Raw genomic sequence first — 20,301 nt, forward strand, 5'->3', positions numbered from 1 at the left:
TCCTCTTTGATCACATACAGAGGATATACATAGGGACATGAATATAAAGCATGTCTATATGTGTGCACAGCCTGGTTTATTGTGTGTATATTTTTCATGTGCAGATTATGAAAACAGATTTTTCCCAGGAACAATAACTCTGAGCCTGGTCCTAATCAAACCAATCATGAACAGTGTGTGAGCTTGATGGGGCACATACAATATCAACTTGATCAAATTAAAAGAAAAGCACTTTTTTCATTTTGATGTACAGCTCATTATCCTGATTCCAGACTTCTGAGTTACCACACACATTTCTGTTCTTTTCAGCAAGTTAAATAAGGTGAAAACAAAATGTCCATTTCACATAAATTGCCACAATATATAGAACAACATGTTAAGCATGAGTTGCAATTCCAAAACCATGTCAATACAATACAAACGTTCCCATACAGAGCTCATAAGACAACTCACTAGCTCAAGTGAACGGGAAACCCACATGATATTCTATCACAGTCCACATGCAATTCATGTTTACTGTCCTTCTCTGCTCTGTACGCCAGTTCAGTCCTACAGAGTAGACTATCCCAGATCCTCGCCCCAGCAACCCCTTTGTCCAACCATATCACAGCTGGGTGATGTATGCACTTCCTATCAAACTAAAGCATTATCAATAGCATTGACTGTGGATAAAAACATCATGTACAATTAGCAAAATTATCCATTTGGCATGTTGTCAGATCACTCCACTCTAGAAAAACTCACAGCAACATTACAGGACAACTTCAAACTGTATATATAACACTATGTGCTTGTTTGTGAAATAAACCTATTGTCATCTGTTCTCTCTCTTTTCCCCGGTTGTTTGGTCTGACTATACACCTTTTTGTGTTATGTTGATGTGCTTTGTTCTGCATTGTCTCTTGTTGTTTACATTGCAAATACAATAGCAATTCAGTCTGATTACCAGGCTATCAACTTGGACCCAAACCTGAGAAATTACCTGAAGCTCTGTTTGTTCAACATCTGCACAGGTCTAGAGCCCTGTTTCCCAAAATGTCCCAAAGGCTGAGGTCATCCTAACCTATAGACTTAAAATTAAGTTACCATCATTGTTGTCACAGGTGTTTTGGGGGAACCAAGGCACAAATCATTGGTCAAGTTCTATTTAAAAATAAAATGCCTATACGTGGTCTTCATGAGTGCAGTGGCCATAGCCAATCCAGTGCAATCATTGGGGGGCAGATTTACAACACAGCTCCTCCCTCCTTGAAGATCAGTTGACTGGAAGCGGTGGATTGTCCTCCCAGTCCACAGAGCATCTGGCTGAGGAACGACAGATGCTGACAGCTGGACTGACATCTAGCATATGTCCCATTCTTTATTCCTGTTCCACTCAGACAATAGAGTGGAAGGGATGGGGGTTCTTTGTGTTGAGAAGGTAGACCTAATAGCTTGTGACTCCAGAAAAGAGCTCCCATTCTCCAGGAGAGGCTGGGGAGCAATTAGCCTGTCTCTGATCCTAGCCTGGGGAGTTATTATTGGTGGACTGAGCCCACAATAACCACAATGGTCTATTCTCATTCATGCCACATTAAGATGTTTACTTTTTCATTACAGCACCAGTACAATGAGGATTTAAGTTAGTTGTCCGAATTGTGCTCTATGGATAGATTTTAATTTTGGTTTGCATAGTCTTTTATATTTGGATTAATCAAACAGATAATTTATTGTGGGTACTAATGCATTGCAGTGGGCTCCGTACGCTGAGCACGTGTGTTTTGTTTTGCAACGTGATGACGCCACGCGTAGATTATAGGAAGTCATTTGAAGTAAACACAACACGGATACATCCTGCACATGTAGACTACACCAAGATCTGACTGTAAGTCTTCGCTATGAGAAGGTAAAATCATTAACACACATTACTGTATACGAGTTGGCTTGAAGGTAAAGGAAACGCAGCCGCCTCGCAATAAACACGTGAAACGGCAGGAAGCTAAGCTAACCTTTAGCATCCAGGTCCACTCTCACTGAACCCTGAAGTGAACCACTGTGCAAGCTGTCACGTGGTGTTTATCGTCTTGCAGTGACGTTAACCCAAAACAGTTGTATTAATTAAATACCTAAAATATAAGATGTAGCGAACACGTGACATTAACATGGCAGTCCCATAAACTGGCATATTTTTAGCATTTTGCTAAGTTACGTTTAAAGTTACCAATGAATTCACTCTGTCTCTCTGTATCTTCTCTGCAGGAATGGGTGTGAAAGGTCTTCAGTACTTTATGGACAGTTGCTGCCCAGAAGCCTGTGTGACTGTGCATCTGAGAAAAATGGCCAGGCAACAAGTTGCCAAAAGCCAGCAAGGCTGCAGGAGCACAGCTGACACTACCAGTTGAGTTCATGTCAGTGTGACAGTGTGGGGAGCAGTGTACAATACAACAACAATTTCAGGTTTATACAGTATAATGAATTGTGCTGCTTCTTTAAACCAATGCAAGTATGTCCACTATTTGTCCACTGTGCTTGTTTTTATCAAGAATTGTTTGATATTTAGTGAGAAGATGTGCATACAGACATGCATCTGTCTTGTCTGGGTGATGAGCCAAAAACTGGAACTGAATTCTAATTTCCCAAAAGAATTAGAAGGCAGTTTGGGCTAGTTTAGTATTTATAGCACAATATTAGTGAAAGCATTCATGTGTTAGTCCAGTATTTCTAATTACAATATCGGCTGTTCACAATAACATACTGTACATAAACTTCAAGATTCAGTGATGCTAGTAGTTTAAAAGTTAAGAGTTGTTTGATAATCTAACAGCTGTAAACTAAAAGATTTAAAAAAAACAATACACTTGATTATTGGAGATGTCTTTTCTCAGAATATGTTAGCATACAGGCCTGCTCTCTGTTACATTCGTGTTTTCACTCTCATTTAGGCCCCACACTCGTTGTGGATGGTATGGCCTGCTTGCGTCACTGGTACTCCTGTAAGGACTGGGTGTGTGGGGGGCAGTGGAGGGAGTACATGGATGTGCTGAAGGGCTGGGTGGAGGCCTTCACATCAGCAGGCATCAGACTGGTCTTCTTCTTTGATGGAGTGGTGGAAGAGCAGAAGAGACAAGTGTGGGTGAGGAGAGACTGTGAACTTGTTGCGTTCAAATATATTGAACTTTAATATGTTGAAAGTCAAATTGTCTGATATCACCCGCACCTATACTTATTCCAGATAATCCAGCAAGAGGTTATTATTGTGATTGTTGTTGTTTTTATGTGATGTCACATTGGTATATATTGTATAACAATGTGGAATATGTTTCACCCACCCTGGGTATTTTTGCTGGGTATCAATCCACTATTTTCTTTAGTTATAGAGTTTAATGACAGATTATTTTGAGCATTAGATGTTTATAATGTCAAAGAATTTAGAACACATAAACATGATATATTAAACGTCAATGACATTGAAATCTGCAGAGCCTGGAGTTTACTCAACTGATCAACCCTCTCTATACAACATCCTCTCCTGTCCACAGGTGAAGAGGAGACGCAGAGTGAACAGGGAGATTTCTAAAATGTTTCGTCACATGAAGGCACATGGAGAGCAGCCTGGTAGAGAGCTCTTTTGTCTGCCTTCTGGTCTGGCAACATTCACATGCTTTGCTCTCAGGTCAGCATTTACAAAACAACGTAGTAGCCCTCTTGTACATAATGTATATGCTGTGATAATAATATATATATATATATATATATATATTATAGACTATGCATCATTGGATGGAGTTTGAACTGATATCAAATGGTAGTTTCTGTTTTTCTGTTTATGTTGGAATTATTGTCTCTGTAGTTTGATATTCATTTCTTATTGCCGATTTTATTGTTGTTTACAGGTCATTGGGTCAGGAAGTGTTTTGCTCAGTGCAGGAGGCTGACTATGAGATTGCCAGCTATGCTCGTCAGCATGGCAGTATGGGCATTCTGGGACAGGACTCAGACTTCATCATATACGACAGGTTTGTTCAAATGTTTTTATACTTTTGCACTTCGTTGGATTGAGACAATTTTTTTTTAATTCCTGCAGAAAGACTTGCACTACACTACCTACTGGTCAGTTAAAATGCTGATAATAGATTAATAGATTCTGTGAATTGATATAATTGATAAGACAGTGTCATGTGGTTTTATATTTTAAAGTGCCCCCTACTTGTCTGTGGCAAAGCTGCGGATAGACAGCCTCACCACTGTCATGTACGACCGACAGAGACTCTGCCGAACCATTGGATTGACCGTTACCCAGCTACCACTGCTGGCCTGTCTCTTAGGTAATGATGTGGTGTCAGAGGAGCGGATGCAGCACATCAGGAACAACGCCATGGCAACATACAGGTATCTGGGGTTTGCTCTTAATATTTGTTGAAATGTATGAGGAATTTTCACTCGTATACTTTTCTAGATAAATGTTACCTCTGTCGTTGACTACATTATAAGAACATGTGTACTGCATGCAACCATTCATAATATTTTGAAAAATGTTCCATGAAATTATTTTCCAAGGTAGACTAATCTTGATTAGGCATTCCACTGTGAGTAAACTGAGTTAAAGTGTAGATGAGGACATTACATGACAGCAATATTATTGTTTCCCAGGACAAACAATCCCACACAACACTCTGGTGCTCCTCCGGGGCAGAAGGTGCTCGCTGTATCCCACCTTGTGAGCTCCTTGTGGGGAAGAGAGGAAAAAGAGACGGAGCTTATTCCTCAGTCTCTGAACCTGTCAGCTCCTCACAGAGAGCTATTACAGAGGGGGGTTCGCTCTTACTTGCTGCCTGGACAGGAAGCTTTTCAGCGAGGTGACATCTCTGCACTTCCCTCTGCCTTTGAGAAACATGTTAGTCCAGAAATATTAAAGGTATGATCTGCCCCTCATTATGTCTTTTCTGTTTTGAGAGTGCCAAATGTCACATTGACTTGCTATGTTTAACTTTGTGCTCTTCCCCAGGCCTGTAGAGAGAAGCATGTAGCCACAGAGGGTTTCATGGTTTACAGCGTTGTGTGTCAGGGTGTCATTCAATGTAGCAACAGTCTGGAGGATGAGGAGAACGCTGAGTTGCTGCCTCAGGCCCTCGTCTACAAGCCCTGCAGACAGCGCATCTATGGGCTGCTGCTGCTGCACGGCCGTGATGGTAGGACGGATGGATGTCATAAACACACGCACTCTGGCAACAACATGCACACAGTCAGAAAACCAAATATCTAAGTATAAAGTCACCAAAAGACAAATGCACATCTGAAGGTAGACAACCACACATTTACAGACGAGAGTAGTAGTTAAGTTGAGTAGTTTAAAAATAAAGACAAGAAAGCTCTTTTGTGTTCTCCATACAATGGTGCAAAGTCAGGCCAAGTCTGACCATGACTTTGCTTGTTTTCAGGCAGCAGTGTCGACCTTCCAGCAGTCAGGGAATGGTTTGTCTATCCTGGAAACCCTCTGAAGGAACCTGACATGGTCCACCCTGTCCCAATCAGCCTCCCATGTACTTTACCTGCTTGTTTCCTCATTTGCTGTTCTCTGTATTTATTGGCAGCTTTTTATAGACAAAAACTGATTTGAATCTAGTTATGCCAGCTGATGTTAATTAGGAGATGAGTTTTTCTTTTAAATATGGATGATGTTACTCTATGCTTTGGTAATAGCTTTAAGTTTACAAATCTTCTAATAAGCAACAGAACAACAACAAGGGGGTCATTTGGTCATTGAACATGTTTCAATGTTTCCTAGGAATTATGTTTGGCCATCAGAATGACTCTGAAATGTTGCTTCTGGTTATGTTTGAAAGCTTAAAGAGAAAGTCCCACAGTAATGTTTCTCTGTCTGAATGTGTAGGTGATCAGCCCAGTCTGGACTTGTTATGGTTCGGCACTGGTCCTGAAGTTTCTACACTTCGCTTGATGTCCTTCCTTTCAGTCTTCGATTGCCAGGAGTTCTCTGACTTGTATGGAGATATTGACGACTCTCTCCTGGCTGCTCTCTGCCTGGTGACGTACATAGTCCTCCAGGTAGTGTCAACTCTTTCTTGTTTCTTTGATAGGTTTCAGTGGATGATGAAGAGAAATTAAACAAAGGTCGTTAGCCAATGCTGAGGATAGTATTTACTGAGCAAAAATCAAATAAATTAAACAGGAAAAGGTGGAAACACTTTGTCTAACTACATAAACCCCTCTGGGAAAGATAAACTGAAAAGCCCAATCAAAGACTTGTACAAGCAGTCCAATGATTTGATTATGAGACTCTCATATCTCATGAGTCATTTAAAGGTATTTATAAAATAGAAACAACAAATGGAAAATAGTATTTAATTGAATGATAAATAATTTGTTTATAATTGAGTTTTTTTTCTTCTAATTCAAATTACACGTAAGTGAATGTTTTTGATGGTATACTAGTATTTATTCCACTACAACCGTCTCTTGAGTCATGTTGGGTGTTCCAGGTGCAGAAAACATGAAAACATCATTAGTGATGGGTACTTCACTGTGATTGATGCAACTGTTTTGGTTTTCACTGGCCTGGCGGCATGTTTGGCTTTCGCATTCAATTGATAAGTTAAGCTGTTAAATGAAGCAGACGGGCACAATAGCATCAGTTTGTATTGAGGCATATAAGTCATCTTTTGATTTAGGATTTACTACTATAACATATAGACAACAATTATTCTGCTCTTTTGTCAACTTGTGATTTGAAGTTAAACATCACTTGTTGGCGGTTTGTTGTGTGTTGTTTTGTCTTGGCTTAATGGTAACCACTATCACCCACTGAGTACCCAGTTTAGCCACAGACACTGGTCTCTGTAATTCCAGCTCTTACGTCAACAGCTGCTCTGATAACCACCTAGAGGCTTTGAATATCTTAAGAGCCATTTCTTAATTCACCTTGCTACAATTGTGTCATTATTTTGGTTGTAAATATTAAACTATAAACATGTGTGCTGTTTGTAATCCTGTGATAATGCCTTGTTTTTTAATTCTTCCAACAGAGTGACCACTTTTCAAAGTAAACTGGAGTAGTAGTAAAAAGCAGAGATTTGTGATTTTGGTTTGCACATTTTGCATTGACGTCATCTTATTGAGCTTTAACACAACAGAGATTACCGGATCACATCAACTGGATAACGGTGCATGCGTCATTTTGCAGAAGCTAAACAAAAATTTACTCTGTAGATTTATGTATCAGCTCTGTAACAAACAGATCTGACACAAGAGATTTGACTTGCTTTGCATTTTTTAAAACAAGGCTTACATTTAAACATCTTTGTGTCACAATGTATAAAATACGTTAGTTAAGTTTCTCCCATAAACTTGTCGGACTCATGACAGTAAAAAAACAAACAAATCAAATTGAATATAGCAGAATCAGAGATATCTTGCCAGACTTTCTAACTCCACAACCTTAGAAATTTTCCATTTCCAAACTTGTATTCTTCAGCCCCAACCAAAGCTGACTCAAGTGACATCACTTGAGGCTTTACGCAGCCAGTTCTGGAGCCACCAAAAGCTTTATACAACAGAACAACTAGAAGAGTAGCCATAGTCAAACATACGATCTGTGAAGTTTTAACAAACAAGTTAAATGAGGATATTAACCCTACACCTTTGTAAGTTAGACCAACCTTTACAATATATTTGTACCTAGCACCACTCTGTTCAGTTTAGACTCAAAGGACCTAGATTTTGGGGATAACAGACAGATCATTTAAATTGATGACGGACCAACAGACGGACAGAAGAGCAGCTTGTTAGACGGCCTGTTATGGGTAGTCGGGCTGACAGACAACAGTAGCTGTTGTTGTCTGATCACTGCTGCTTTCACATTCCCTCGTCACTCTTCAATTTAAATAGCTTCAGGGTTTGTTTGTTTTGTACACACAGCTGACCAGCCTTGTTTCTGCTTTCAGCATTTTTCTTTTCTCTGTTGAATTGTTGTACAGAGAGCAGACAAAACAAACGGACCCACACAAAAGACAAACTGGGATGTGATTGAATTGACTAACCATATATTGTCCACTGTGTGTGTGTTTGTATGATTTCAGGTACAAACTTTTTCTCAAGAGGACGTGGATGCTTACCTGAGTCAGGCTGTGTGTCTCAGACTAAAATCACCTGATGAGCTTCAACAGATCAAGGTCAGTGAACACAAAGGCATGCATAATGTGTAAATGGTCCACTGTTTTTTAAAAGGAACAGATCCGTTTCCGGTTTGTTCCAATGCACCCTAAAGTTGTTGATGTTCCTGCTGCAAGAAGACAATGTCTCCTCCAGTTTACAGTAAACAAGGTCCGTCTGTGGCAAACACAGCTCAGAAAATGTTTCCAGCTATAGAAAGTCAGAAGACAAATGTGGAGAAAATACAAATAAGCTTCTGATTGTGTCTCCAGAAAAACAAACAAGTAAACAAACAAAAAAATCAAACAATTATGGCTAAACTGCAGTGCAGTTGTATTGAAAATGGTAATTTTTAACATTAGATTTAAAAAAAATTAAATGTTCACCAAGTTCAAATGTATAATGCATACGTTTCTGGATTCTTTTTTAATTCATGTTTCTTATATATTTTTACAGACACAACCTGAAATCTGATGGTTTGATATGATATCACTGTCACATCTGAAGCACTTGTTATCGCTGGAGATCAAATTACGTCGCAGCATTTTAAATTGTGAAATTCTGTTGATGTATTAAAGTACAAATTAAAACTGACAACAGATGTTTGCAGGACATGAATCTCTGATCTGAGCAGCAGTTCTGATGCCCAGTGTTGAAGGAACACTGATCAGAATGAACGTTCAGACAGAAACTGACAGAAGATTTATGAAAAACTATTTTCACAATCAATTCAGTTATTGTAACAACACAATTAATTTGAAGATGTCACTTTGGGCTTCAGAAACTTGTAATGGGATTTTTCACAATGGTTACTAAGTGGTCGTAAACAATAATTGATAAATTGATAGATAATGCAAATAGCTGCAGTCTTAATCTAGACAGAAGTGTCAATAACATCAGCGAGGCAGCATTATTACTTCTCCTCACGGTCTTCAGTGAGCTCAGTGGATCTGACTCATGATCTCTCACAGATTCAAGAGTCAGCTATGCTTTTCCATTCTCTGGGAAAACGGCTGCGCTGTTTGCTGCCTTGTTGTAGCCCCATTTATTTTTACTGCTTAATTACCATACTTATGTCAAGTAATTTGTATTTTTGCTGCTTGTCTGTTTCCTACACAATAATTATTGCTGGGCGTTGATTTGAATATGCTGTCTGGGAGAAGTTCAAGGCTGCAGCAGGGGGGTTAACTGAGTGACTAGTATGGATTAACTACACACACCCACACACACACACACACACACACACACACACACACACACACACAAATATAATATAATGCATGAATATACGGACATGTACACCCACAGTATTTATTTAAATATTAGATTGTGTATGCATGTGTGTGTGTGCGCAGAGCACTGTACCAATTTAAAACCTCTTTATTCTTTCAAAACACACCCAAAAAAATTAAAGAATTGAAAAGTGTGTGTTCAGCTGACTGAAAATGACTCACACCATATGTGTGTGTGTGTGTTTAGGGGAAAGGGGTTGCGGGTAGGTTTTGAGATGCGTTGGTTTCGTTTCAACGTTCTTCCCCAGGGGACTGTGATTGTGGTGTGTGTGTGTGTGTGTGAGACACAGAGTATGCTGGCGACAGTCGCCTGTCTGTCCTGGCTGACGCTCACCACATGGAGCTATTTACACCAAGCACACTCCGCCCGCTGGACACACGCACACACACACACACACGTTTCTGTCTTTGTCTCTCTCACTTTGAGTGTTCTCATGTTCCTCTACTTTACGCTCTCGACCACTTTCTCTTTTTTCTGTCTCTCTTCACGTTGCATTTTATCTCTTTTATTCTCTCCCTCTCTTTTTGTGTGGGTGTGTTTGTGTGCACCTTCAAGCTTTTGTGTCTAGTGGTTTATTGTTTTCAGAAGGTGAAGCTGTATTTGACTGGAAGCAGGTGGCAGGCAGGGCTGTGTGTGTGTGTGTGTGTGTGTGTGTGTGTGTGTGTGTACACGTAATCACTGTTATCAGTGCTATCTACCAGAGGACAGGTGAGAGCACACACACTGAGAACATCTGCCTGGTGTTGTCACAGTTAGCTTGCTCTACACTTCTTCTTCATCACCCTTGTCTTCTTTTTCTTTATTGTCCTACTTCAGTTTCTTCTTTCTTCCCGCTCTTTCTCTTTTTTATGGTCTTTGTCAGCAAACAACATAATCTTCTTCCTGTTTTTACTTTAGTGGCTCAACTGAAACTATTCTAACTGGATCCAAAAATCCTAGCACGAGTATTTAATTTGCCGAAACATAAAATATCGTGTAGAATATTGTGTCCAGTGGTGTACTGGCCGTCTGGCATTCACTTTTCTCCCTCTGGTCTCATCAGTCAAACTTGCAAGAATTTATAGTGTCAATCATCATATCATTTAATAAGAAAAGTCTAAGGCCTTATTCAAATCTCACCTGAACTGCAGCATCTTACTTTCATGTAAGTGTGGGATGCTGTTGCAGTGAACAAATCTATGCAAAGAAGTTTCACAGTGAAATGTGGAAACCAGATCAGCCAATCAATTTCCCCTAGCTAGCTAGATTGCTAGTGACAGTGAAGTGGGTGGTCTGAGTCGTATATCATTGTGTGATTTATGTGTTAGGCTTGAGCAGATGAGGTTGTGCAAATTGGGGTTCAATTCATCAATTAGTTTAGCAGCTGGGAGTAAAATTGTAAGAAATTTGTTTCGGGTGGTGACACTGAGCATATTGAAGAAACAGATGGCTCTTTAAGGCAAGCACTGTTTAAATGATGCTAGATCTCTCTACGTATGGTGGAGTGATTGTCTGTGGGGTCAGTGGTGAAACTTCACCTTTGTGTTGAAGTCGGGTATGACCTGCTGGCAGCTCAAAAGAGAGTCAATGTCACTGCAGTCGTGGTTGTCTCATCTTTAAAGTACAGATACTCCAAAATATCGAGCCTCGTGATGCAGATGTACTTCCAACCAAAGATAAAGCCAAACTCTTTTCGTCCTCCATTCTCAGCTGCCTGTCTTGTCCAGTCGTGCAGTGCAGCTGGGATCTCTCTACGTCCGAGGACTGAGCAACCTGCTGGGTGCGAACTGTGCCAGCGGCTGCCCGCTGCCCATCGCTGCCCTTATGCCTTGGCACAGCTTCGATGGACGGCTGTTCCACTCAAAGTACCTGCTGGCACATAGCGGCACAGAGAAGACTGTGTTGCTGGACATTGATGTGAGTGGAGACAGAAAAACAAAAAGGGAAATGTGTTTGTGTGTTGTTTGTGGCATGTTTTGAGGAAAGAAAAAAGTTGTTTTCTGTTGCAATTACTTGTATGATTTTCTGTATTTTTTACCATGAACAGAATGATTGAGACAAGTGGGACCAAAGTGTGTTGTCATTTGCCTTTCTCTCCAGCCGTCCTGTTTGTCTCTGTTTCTTCGCCTGAGAGAGAAACTTACAGAAACCTGCAGGAAGCGAGGCAGAGTCCTGCAGTCCAGACCCTATGCACCAGAACATGGTCATAGAATCACACCAGGACCCAGATACAGAGAAAGACACGCAGGTAAGACGTAATTCTGACGGACTTAACTTTACCTACTTGCCACCTACAACTTCAGCCATCTGCCATAGTTTTCAGTGCAAGTGAACACTTTCTTTTCACTTGTGACCGGTAGGCATTGGACAATATGTAAATTTTATTATTCTGTCCAAAATAATTGTGATTCACAATATTATCCAGATAATTCTCTGAAATCTATTATAATAAACTCTGAAAATTGCACTAGAACATACCGGAATAACTTTTTTTTTTTTTATCGGTTCACAGATATTTTAACTGAAAAGAGCACGTTCTGTTGTTTTGATTAATATGCTTAGTGTTTTCAAAGGGATTTAATGCCTTCCATGTTCTTTCCTTTGACTCAACTCTGTCGGTGAATGTTGGTTCTGTGTTGTTTCGTGTAACATAATTATGTTGCTATTTTGACCAGAACTCTTTGGAAAAAGAGATTTTGGTGTTGTGACCATCATGGTTAAATAAAGGTCAGAGAGAGAAAAACGTTTTGACCTGAATTAAGAAATGTTATGGTGTTTCTAGGGCGCCCTGGTGGCTTAGTGGTTAAGATGCATACCATATAACCACAAGGCCTTGGTGCAAATCTGGCTTGGTGGACCGTTGTTGCATCACATCCCTCTTTGTCTTCCTGTGTTTCCTTTTCTTATTGTAAAGTTTACAATAAAAAAGCAAAAATGCCCCCCAAAACATGATAAAAGTGATGTTATGATGGCAGTATTATTTGTAAGGCTTTATGTCTTTATGTCTAATCGCTGTTTAAAGTACAGAGACGTAAAAGGACCTCCAGTGATCTGTGCGGTAGAAACACACTGTGGCTCACATGAAAAACTGATGAAAATACTCCTGGAGCCAAACAGAGTAGCAGCATTTTAATCTGACAGTTCATCTGTGGTTGTAGTTCTCTGGTGCCCCTCACCGAACCACATTACCCAGAGGGCCTCGCTGTAACGAGCTCCATGTGTGCATACCAGCGTGCGCGCGTACACACACACACGCACACGTGCACGTATGGATCCGAGACTTTGCCTTGTCAGTGCACCAGTAATAGTAGGTTTCTGTTTATAGGCTGAGAGAGCTCTATTTTAAGACACACAACAAGGCTGACTGATTACAGACCTCTCTCTTCTGTCTCTCCCCTTCCCCTCAGTTGTTCCCCTCTGTCTAACTCCTCATTTTTTATTTTTTATTTTACTGTTTTCTTCACCCTCTCTTTTCCTCATTGCTCACTGCTGTTCTCGTTCTGGTGCTGCATTCAGAGCCTTAACATTCTCCAGACGCTTTTCCATCTAATTATACACAGATTTTCAAACATATTCACCCTCTTAAACACCTACAACTTTAATTGTGATAAGGCCTTTACACACCAGGGGCATGATGAATAAACAACATGAAAATTTCGAAATACTTGGCTATTCATATATCATCTATTCATAACGGCAGCAATGCAAATTCGTGACAGCACTTTTTCAATAAAATGTTTTAAGAGATTCACGCTGACAAAGTATCAACTACTGGTAGTCTCAGCTATTGTAAGCTGTTTTATAGAGTTTTGTTATAGCGAAATGCTCTGAATGAATTTGATGTCCCTCTGGCAAATGGTTATGCAGTGTATATGTCTAGGGCTTTAATTGTGAAAGGTAAGAACTGAAGGAGTGGATCCAGTATGCGCTGCCTTTTGTCAAGATTGAAACGAGTAATAAAGTTTGCTGTCTTGGTTCGGACCAAGGAGCCTCTGTGATGTTATCCAATGTAGTGTACGCACATTGGTTGAATGATTGGTTGATCCCTTTATCAACCCCTGCTCAGGAAAGTTTTTTTTTTGCCACGTAAGATTTGTGTTCTGTGTGAAAGTACTCATGACAAAAACAGCAGTTCGAAATGATCAATTGACATGAAAATGAATCGCATGAAGAAAAAAAACACCCCCGGTGTGTCAAGGCCTTTAATGTGGCCTGTCACTATAGGATGCTCTTAGTGTGCAGACTTTAGGCCAAGTTGAGCTTCCTGTTGGTTCAGGACTCGTCCTGCTCAGTGTTCAATCTCAGAAGACTACTCAGCAGAAGCTTGTGAAACGTGAACCCATAGTTTCTGTTCAACCCTGTGACTAAACCTTTAGTAAACCTTTAGCGACCATCTCTCTGCGCGACATGTTGGTCCAGAGTCTCCCAGAATTGCGCCGAACTGTCTGCGTTTTGCCCAAGTCAACCCTCGTTGGTCTCATGAGGATGTTTCTGGTTTTATAGATGGCTATACACTCTCTCTACCTCAGTGTTTCATTTCTGCCAGACGCAGACACCAATCATTACTACAGAACTGTGGGGATATGGAGTGTGTGTGTGTGTGTGTGTGTGTGTGTGTGTGTTTGAGAGAGAGAGACAGAGAGTTTGTGTGTGCGTGAGAGTAGTGGTGGCGCTATGTGGTATCGTTGAGGGCCCGGTTTGGTTTTTGTTTGGAATCAGGCCTGATGTTTAGTCTCCTCAGCAAATATCTCCTCTGCCCGCCTGCCCTTGCAATTACACTCCAACAGTGAATCCAGTTTAGCTGCTCTCCCACGTCTCTTCAGTTTATTTCAGATTGCCTCCAATTCGTAGAGTATATTTTACTTTAGAGCAGTGTCGTCTCCTCCAATCTGTCCTCTGATAGTTTTCATTTTCATTAACGCACATTTAACACAATTCCTCTAATACCTCTCTAATCTTATTTATCGCACTGTTTTGGTTTTAGTCTGAATCTCAATCTGAGAAACTGAAACTTTTCCAAAAGACAAGCCAACCACAGAAACAGTGTTGGTGCTTGTGGGCTGACTGACACATTTATTTATGCATGGCATCCTTTCATGTTTTTTTTTCTGTACTTTCACATTCGGCTGATTTGGCATAGTTGACTACGGCTCCGTTTTGTCAATGTCTAAAGTTGGACTTGGTGCTTTATTTCAAGCATTTTGTATTAGCACATCCGCCAAAGCTCCTTAAGTGAAAGGTATCTCACAGGCTTTTCTGAATGCGAGGGCAGATTTTAATGGAAACTAAACAGGAGTAGGGAAACATTTAGCTTTTTCTGTCTATTAATTGATTTTGTAACCAAAAGTAGAGCAACAGACCATAAACACAAACATGTGTTTCATCTTAGTTTTTATTTATTTATTTGTATTTGTTAGATGACAGTTGACAAAGAGATCTGTAAGCATTCAGCTTTGTGAATAATTTGACTTTCAACACTGGCAGCGTTTGTCAGACGTGATGAGTGTGTGTGTCCTCTGTGATATGGCCATGGGTTGTTTTTTTGGCTGTTCTGTGGGTAACCTTGAAATAATTGTGGACAGACTTTAAAGGCAAGCTGTGTGTGTGTGTGTGTGTGTGTGTGTGTGTGTGTGTGTGTGTGTGTGTGTGTGTGTGTGTGTGTGAGCCCACACTATAGACTTCTGCCTTATGTACTAATGGAATTGAAAATGAACAGAAAGAGATGGGAGGGGAAAAAAACAATAGTTTTTTTCACATAGTGGGTTACTTATCCCAGATTTACTAAGATTGTTGAATTTAACAAATTTCATTGGTCCAGACTCTTAAAATAATAAAGGCTGTCATGTAGGCGAGTAATTCAGCAGAAAACTAAAATATATTGTTTCCCCTGCCAACTTAACTGTTTTAATTCACTCTCTCTGCTCTCATCGGCATCGGTTTCGGTTGCAGCAGATAAAGCCGATATACACAACCTGCTCAGCACCAAACAGCAGACAGATGCAGTTAGAGATTACCTGGCGAACATAGTGGAGCATTTAGCAGCTAAAGAGAGATATTTCTGATATGCACAATTTTAAATTATTGCTAATGTTGCTCTGTAACTGCTGGATGTGTAATTACAAAAACATTCTTTTTTATTTAAAATGCTGCTATCTGTATCAGTTACTGTAGGTTTAAGCACATTTTGGTAAAAGTAAATATTAATGGATACAAGTTTAATATCCAATATCTAAAAAAACTGCTTCATCTTGGTGCTGTTTAATCAGATTTGACTGCCAGTGGCCAGTCGCAGCTCAGAAATATCCAACATCAGACTTTTCTATTAGAGCTCATCGCACTTCAAACAAGACAGTACACAACAATACAGAAACTTTGTCAGAGCATAGTGTGTTCATGTAGGACTTAATACGTTTTACTGTCCTCTTAAATATGACATTTCTCACTTTCAGGTGGTAGTGAGAACTGGAGGAAAAGAGGAGAAACAACAGGAGGTCATCGACATGGAGGAGGATGGAGGGAGAGAGGGGAGGCAAGTGGAGACCCGAGTGAAAATGACAGCAGAGAGAGACTGTGGCAGAGAGGAGACCATTTCAACCCTCACTCTCACTCTTATCCTTACGGCCATGATGGAGGACCCCAGAACACGAGGCATCCTCAAATACAGTCCAGAGGTCGATCGTACCACAACAGAGGGAGATACAGGCCGGCTCCGAGGTAACATCAGTGTGAAACTAGTTGTTCCTCCTCTTTTGTTCTTATCTCCTCTATATATCACATTTCATCGTCTCCTCTCCTCTCCTCTCAGGTGGTCGCAGCCTCCTGCACCAAGAACATAACTCAACCCCGAATAGAGAGGAGAGAAGAGGAGGATTAGAGGGTAGGATTTCAGGAGTTAAGAGGATGGTAGAGATGTGATGAAAGGAGTGAAGGAATCAAATTTCTCTGAACAAACTGGTTAGTGAATTACCCATCAGCAATGTTTGTCTAAAGGATGCAGTAGGTAGAGAAATGGGGATTAAGAGATGGCGGAATGAAGAGATTAGGAATCATTTAATTTGCCATTTCGTCTTTTTTGTGCATCTCAAAGTAATCCGGTAGACATACTTTAAAAGTAAAATCTTTTTAAAGCCTCTCCTTTATCTCAGGGCAACTTACCTGTTGTAATGTGGCAAAGAATGTACAGTTTGCATCAGCACTCACCAAACAAACACAGAAATGAGCCACTTCAGACATGCACTGAAGTAGATCAATGATTAATCCCCGAGCCTGTTTACCTCTTATCTTTGACAATAAAAGAACAGAGATCTTAAAAGCTGTGTGTGTCCAGTGGTATAATCCTTTTAAAGGCATGGTTTTAACTAGAGAAACAGTAATGCAAGTATCAAGTATCAGCTGAAATAGGGCCTCAGTGCCGGAGATTTATACACCTCTGTAAGGTGATACCAAGAGCGGTTTGTGACATGTCAAAAACAAAGTGAGGCAACTTGAGTGTTTGCTTTTTTCATACAAAGAAGAATGTGAGTTGTCTGTAATGGATACTAATAGAGAAAGATGTTTATATGTTAAACTGTTTTGTCCTGAGTTAAGTAAACAACCAGAACCAGATTTCACACTATGTGAGAGTATTGAGCATGTTGGGATTAAAATGCTGTGATTTGCGTGTGTGTGTGTGTGTGTGTGTGTGTGTCTGTGTGTGTGTGTGTGTGTGTGTGTGTGTGTGTGTGTGTGTGTGTGTGTGTGTGCACGTGTTGGGTTGATGATGAATGTATAGCCTTTACAGCCAGGCTTACAGATTGTCTTCCTGTAGCACAGTGAATGTCGTAAAACTTACCAGAGAGGAAAAGGATGCAGAGAAAGTTCCACAGCCTGAGTGCTCTCATTTGAGTGTGTGTGTGTGCGTGTGTGTGTGTGTGCATGTGTGTGTGTGTGTGTTTGCCTATAAGCGGTAAAGAAATGTGAGAGTGAATTTCTCAACAAACGGAAACAAATGAGGGGAAATCAGAGTGTTGATACAGTGATGTGAGACGGTGTGACAGAGCGGAGAGTTACATCAGTTTTTTCTCCTGTAGTTCAATGATACACTCATTATACAGTAACAGATACAAGACTATTTTGTAGTGCTTTTATAAATCGTCAGACTTAAAAACACACTCAGCACATGGACAGTGTTTGAGATAGTAATCTTTTATGTTGTGTATCAATCTTATGTGATCTGTCACTGTGTTCCTTTTTGGAGGGAATATTTGTCTTTTTATAGTTGTTTTTTAATCTTATGATTACTTATATTCTAAAATTCAATATAAAACATTTAAAAACACCAACATGCATCAGTAAAGATCGTTGCATGAAACTTTGTTTCCCATAATCTGTACAACGGAGGTGAGCTAGTTTGTCCCATAGATTCACAATCGCCACATCTATGGGGATTACCCAAGTTGTAATATCCTTAACTTTTCCTTTTATGTGACTCCATAATATACATTCTATATACAGTATTATATATAGGTAGATTGCCAGAGCAATGTATCATTTTCACAAGTGATGTACAGTGTAAAACGTTCAGTAAATTTACAGAGTTGAAATTGAACAAGAGAGGAATTGAACAACTCATTGATTATGAGTTTTCTAAGAGGATGAGATCAAAGCATCCCCTCCTTGTCTTCCCTCTCAGTCCGGAGGCAGCAGAACAAACATCAGAGCGTGTGTGTTTTTAGGTTCATAACTGTGGTGAGTGGAGTGGTAGTGTACATGAGGAGGGGTGACAAGGGTGGGGCACGCAACACACATACATGAGTCTGGTCCAGTTGCCCCTTCTACATAATAACAATAACAGGAGGAGGATTGTTTTCTGTTGTGAATAGGAAGCGAGGGATGGAAAGTTAAAACGGGATGAAGAGGGAAAAAAACAAAGTGGAAGATGGAAATGAAGGCGTTTTAAAGGAGAGATGAGACGTAAACATTGAGAATAGCAAAACGAGGAAGACGTGGAGCGGAGGAAACGCAGCCAGAGGAGTGGGCTATGGAGAGGTGGAAGACTAAGAATAGAGAAAACTACAGAAAACAGGATGAGAGGTGGATTTAGAGTAGAGGAAAGGGTAAGACAGAAGAGTTAAGAACACAAGCAATTTGAGTCAGTAGTCGTGCTTCAACCACAGGAAACCCTGTTGGCTGCCTGACAGATCAGCTTCCTGCGTGTGTGTGTGTGTGTCTGGGTGGTGGAGGTCTGGGTGTGGTCCCTCCAGCAGCAGGGAGACAAACAGTCAAACCCCCTTTCGAGGCCTCCACCCCGGGATTGGCCTCTTTCCTCTCCGGTGGCAGTCATTCAACAGGCTGTCTGCTCTATTTCGTCCTACACTCTCTGTCTGTCTTATCTAAACTCTCTGAGGCTTTCTTCCTGCCGAAGTCATCAAACCAGGCACCCAATGGTGAAACCCAGCTGGACCAAGGGAATTTGATTTTAAAACCTCGTGGTGTCCAGCGGTGACCACAATGGGTGGCACCTAAATGTATCCCGTCATGACCACAAAACCACTTCATCAAACTTCACCCGAAGGAAAGAGGCCCTTTGAGGCAGAGTTACACTTTCATGATTTCACGCATTTACCTTTGGACAGGTGCAACATGGTGATACTGTGTAGTATTTGTCACAGGGGTTTTGGATGTTATGATATTTATAGCCTCAATCTGGTGAGTATGATGGTCTGTTCTGATGGGTAAATGTCCTACTGACTTTTAACTAGAATGTCTCAACAACTATTTGATGTATCGCCATGAAATTTGGCCAGTTCGTCTGTGGACTGTCTGCACTACAAGCGTGCCAACTGTGCACTAGAAAAGTTAACTGGAAACTCTTACCGTACTGTTCTTAAATCATATTCCCCATCCATGGTCCTACCCTTTTCTTTTTTTCATGTTGTCAAATACAGTAAAGAAAGGAGCTCTGCTTGTTGGAGGTCACCATCACGTTTTATTGCATCTGTGTTACGTTTCGCGGGTATGCATACCCGTGATTGTAGTATGTATATGTTGGGACTTCACCATGTGGTTGAAACAAAGAGAGAGGCCTGCATGTCATTTTGAAAGCCTGGATTGTGAAATTACGCCAACCCCCCAACAGAACAAAATCTCACCTGAGTGTGAGATTTGGTTCAAACCACAACACTGGTGCTTCATTGGACGAGGGCCATGGGAGCCCCAGGGAGTCCCTGTGACACGGCCGTGCCATGATTCATAATATAATTGATTTTTGATCAGTATTGTTAGAGATAAATAAACTCAGTTATATTTTAAAGAGACGTTTTCTGTGACTATTTTGTGCATACAGTTGTGGTCAAAAGTTTACATACACTTGTAAAGAACATAATGTCATGGCTCTCTTGAGTTTCCAGTTATTTCTACAACTCTGATTTTTCTCTGATAGAGTGATTGGAACAGATACTTCTTTGTCACAAAAAACATTCATGAAGTTTGGTTCTTTCATGACTTTATTATGGGTTAACAGAAAAAGTGCCAAAATCTGCTGGGTCAAAAATATACATACAGCAACATGAATTAGCAATTTTGGTGACTTAGAAAGTTGTGTCAATGAAATGAGCTTCATAGCATGGCCTCTTAACTTCTTGTAAGTGATTATGAGTGACTACAGCTGGTGTCTTCTCTGAGGCCATTTAAATAGGGCTCATTGGATACAAACGCCCACAAACGCTACAATGGGAAAGTCAAAGGAGCTCAGCATGGATCTGAAAAAGCAAATCATTGACTTGAACAAGTCAGGAAAGTCACTTGGAGCCATTTCAAAGCAGCTGCAGGTCCCAAGAGCAACAGTGCAAACAATTGTTTGTAAGTATAAAGTGCATGGCACTGTTTTGTCACTGCCACGATCAG

At 40.5% G+C, this 20,301-nt stretch overlaps 1 protein-coding gene across 2 annotated transcripts; it reads left to right on the top strand.

The window, feature by feature from the left end:
* Window positions 1-1,804: 1,804 nt before the first annotated feature.
* Window positions 1,805-16,723, top strand: fam120b (family with sequence similarity 120 member B). 2 transcript variants are annotated; one of them, XM_068731078.1, is made up of 15 exons: window positions 1,805-1,885; window positions 2,239-2,376; window positions 2,922-3,112; window positions 3,519-3,652; window positions 3,873-3,995; window positions 4,177-4,368; window positions 4,630-4,894; window positions 4,985-5,168; window positions 5,418-5,519; window positions 5,870-6,042; window positions 8,073-8,165; window positions 11,128-11,334; window positions 11,518-11,665; window positions 15,867-16,131; window positions 16,223-16,723. In XM_068731078.1, exons 2-15 carry the CDS (start codon window positions 2,241-2,243, stop codon window positions 16,251-16,253), a joined length of 2,244 nt encoding a protein of 747 aa, XP_068587179.1. In that variant the 5' UTR covers window positions 1,805-1,885; window positions 2,239-2,240; the 3' UTR covers window positions 16,254-16,723. The 2 variants fall into 2 exon arrangements, with proteins under 2 accessions (XP_068587179.1, XP_068587181.1); XM_068731080.1 differs by having other exon boundaries at window positions 1,805-1,864.
* The last annotated feature ends 3,578 nt before the right edge of the window (window positions 16,724-20,301 follow it).

This window comes from Cebidichthys violaceus, unplaced genomic scaffold (assembly GCF_023349555.1).
Source record: "Cebidichthys violaceus isolate CVI_PGR_0920_01 unplaced genomic scaffold, fCebVio1.0.p SCAF_5, whole genome shotgun sequence".
In the NCBI taxonomy this organism is placed as follows: Eukaryota; Metazoa; Chordata; class Actinopteri; order Perciformes; family Stichaeidae; genus Cebidichthys; species Cebidichthys violaceus.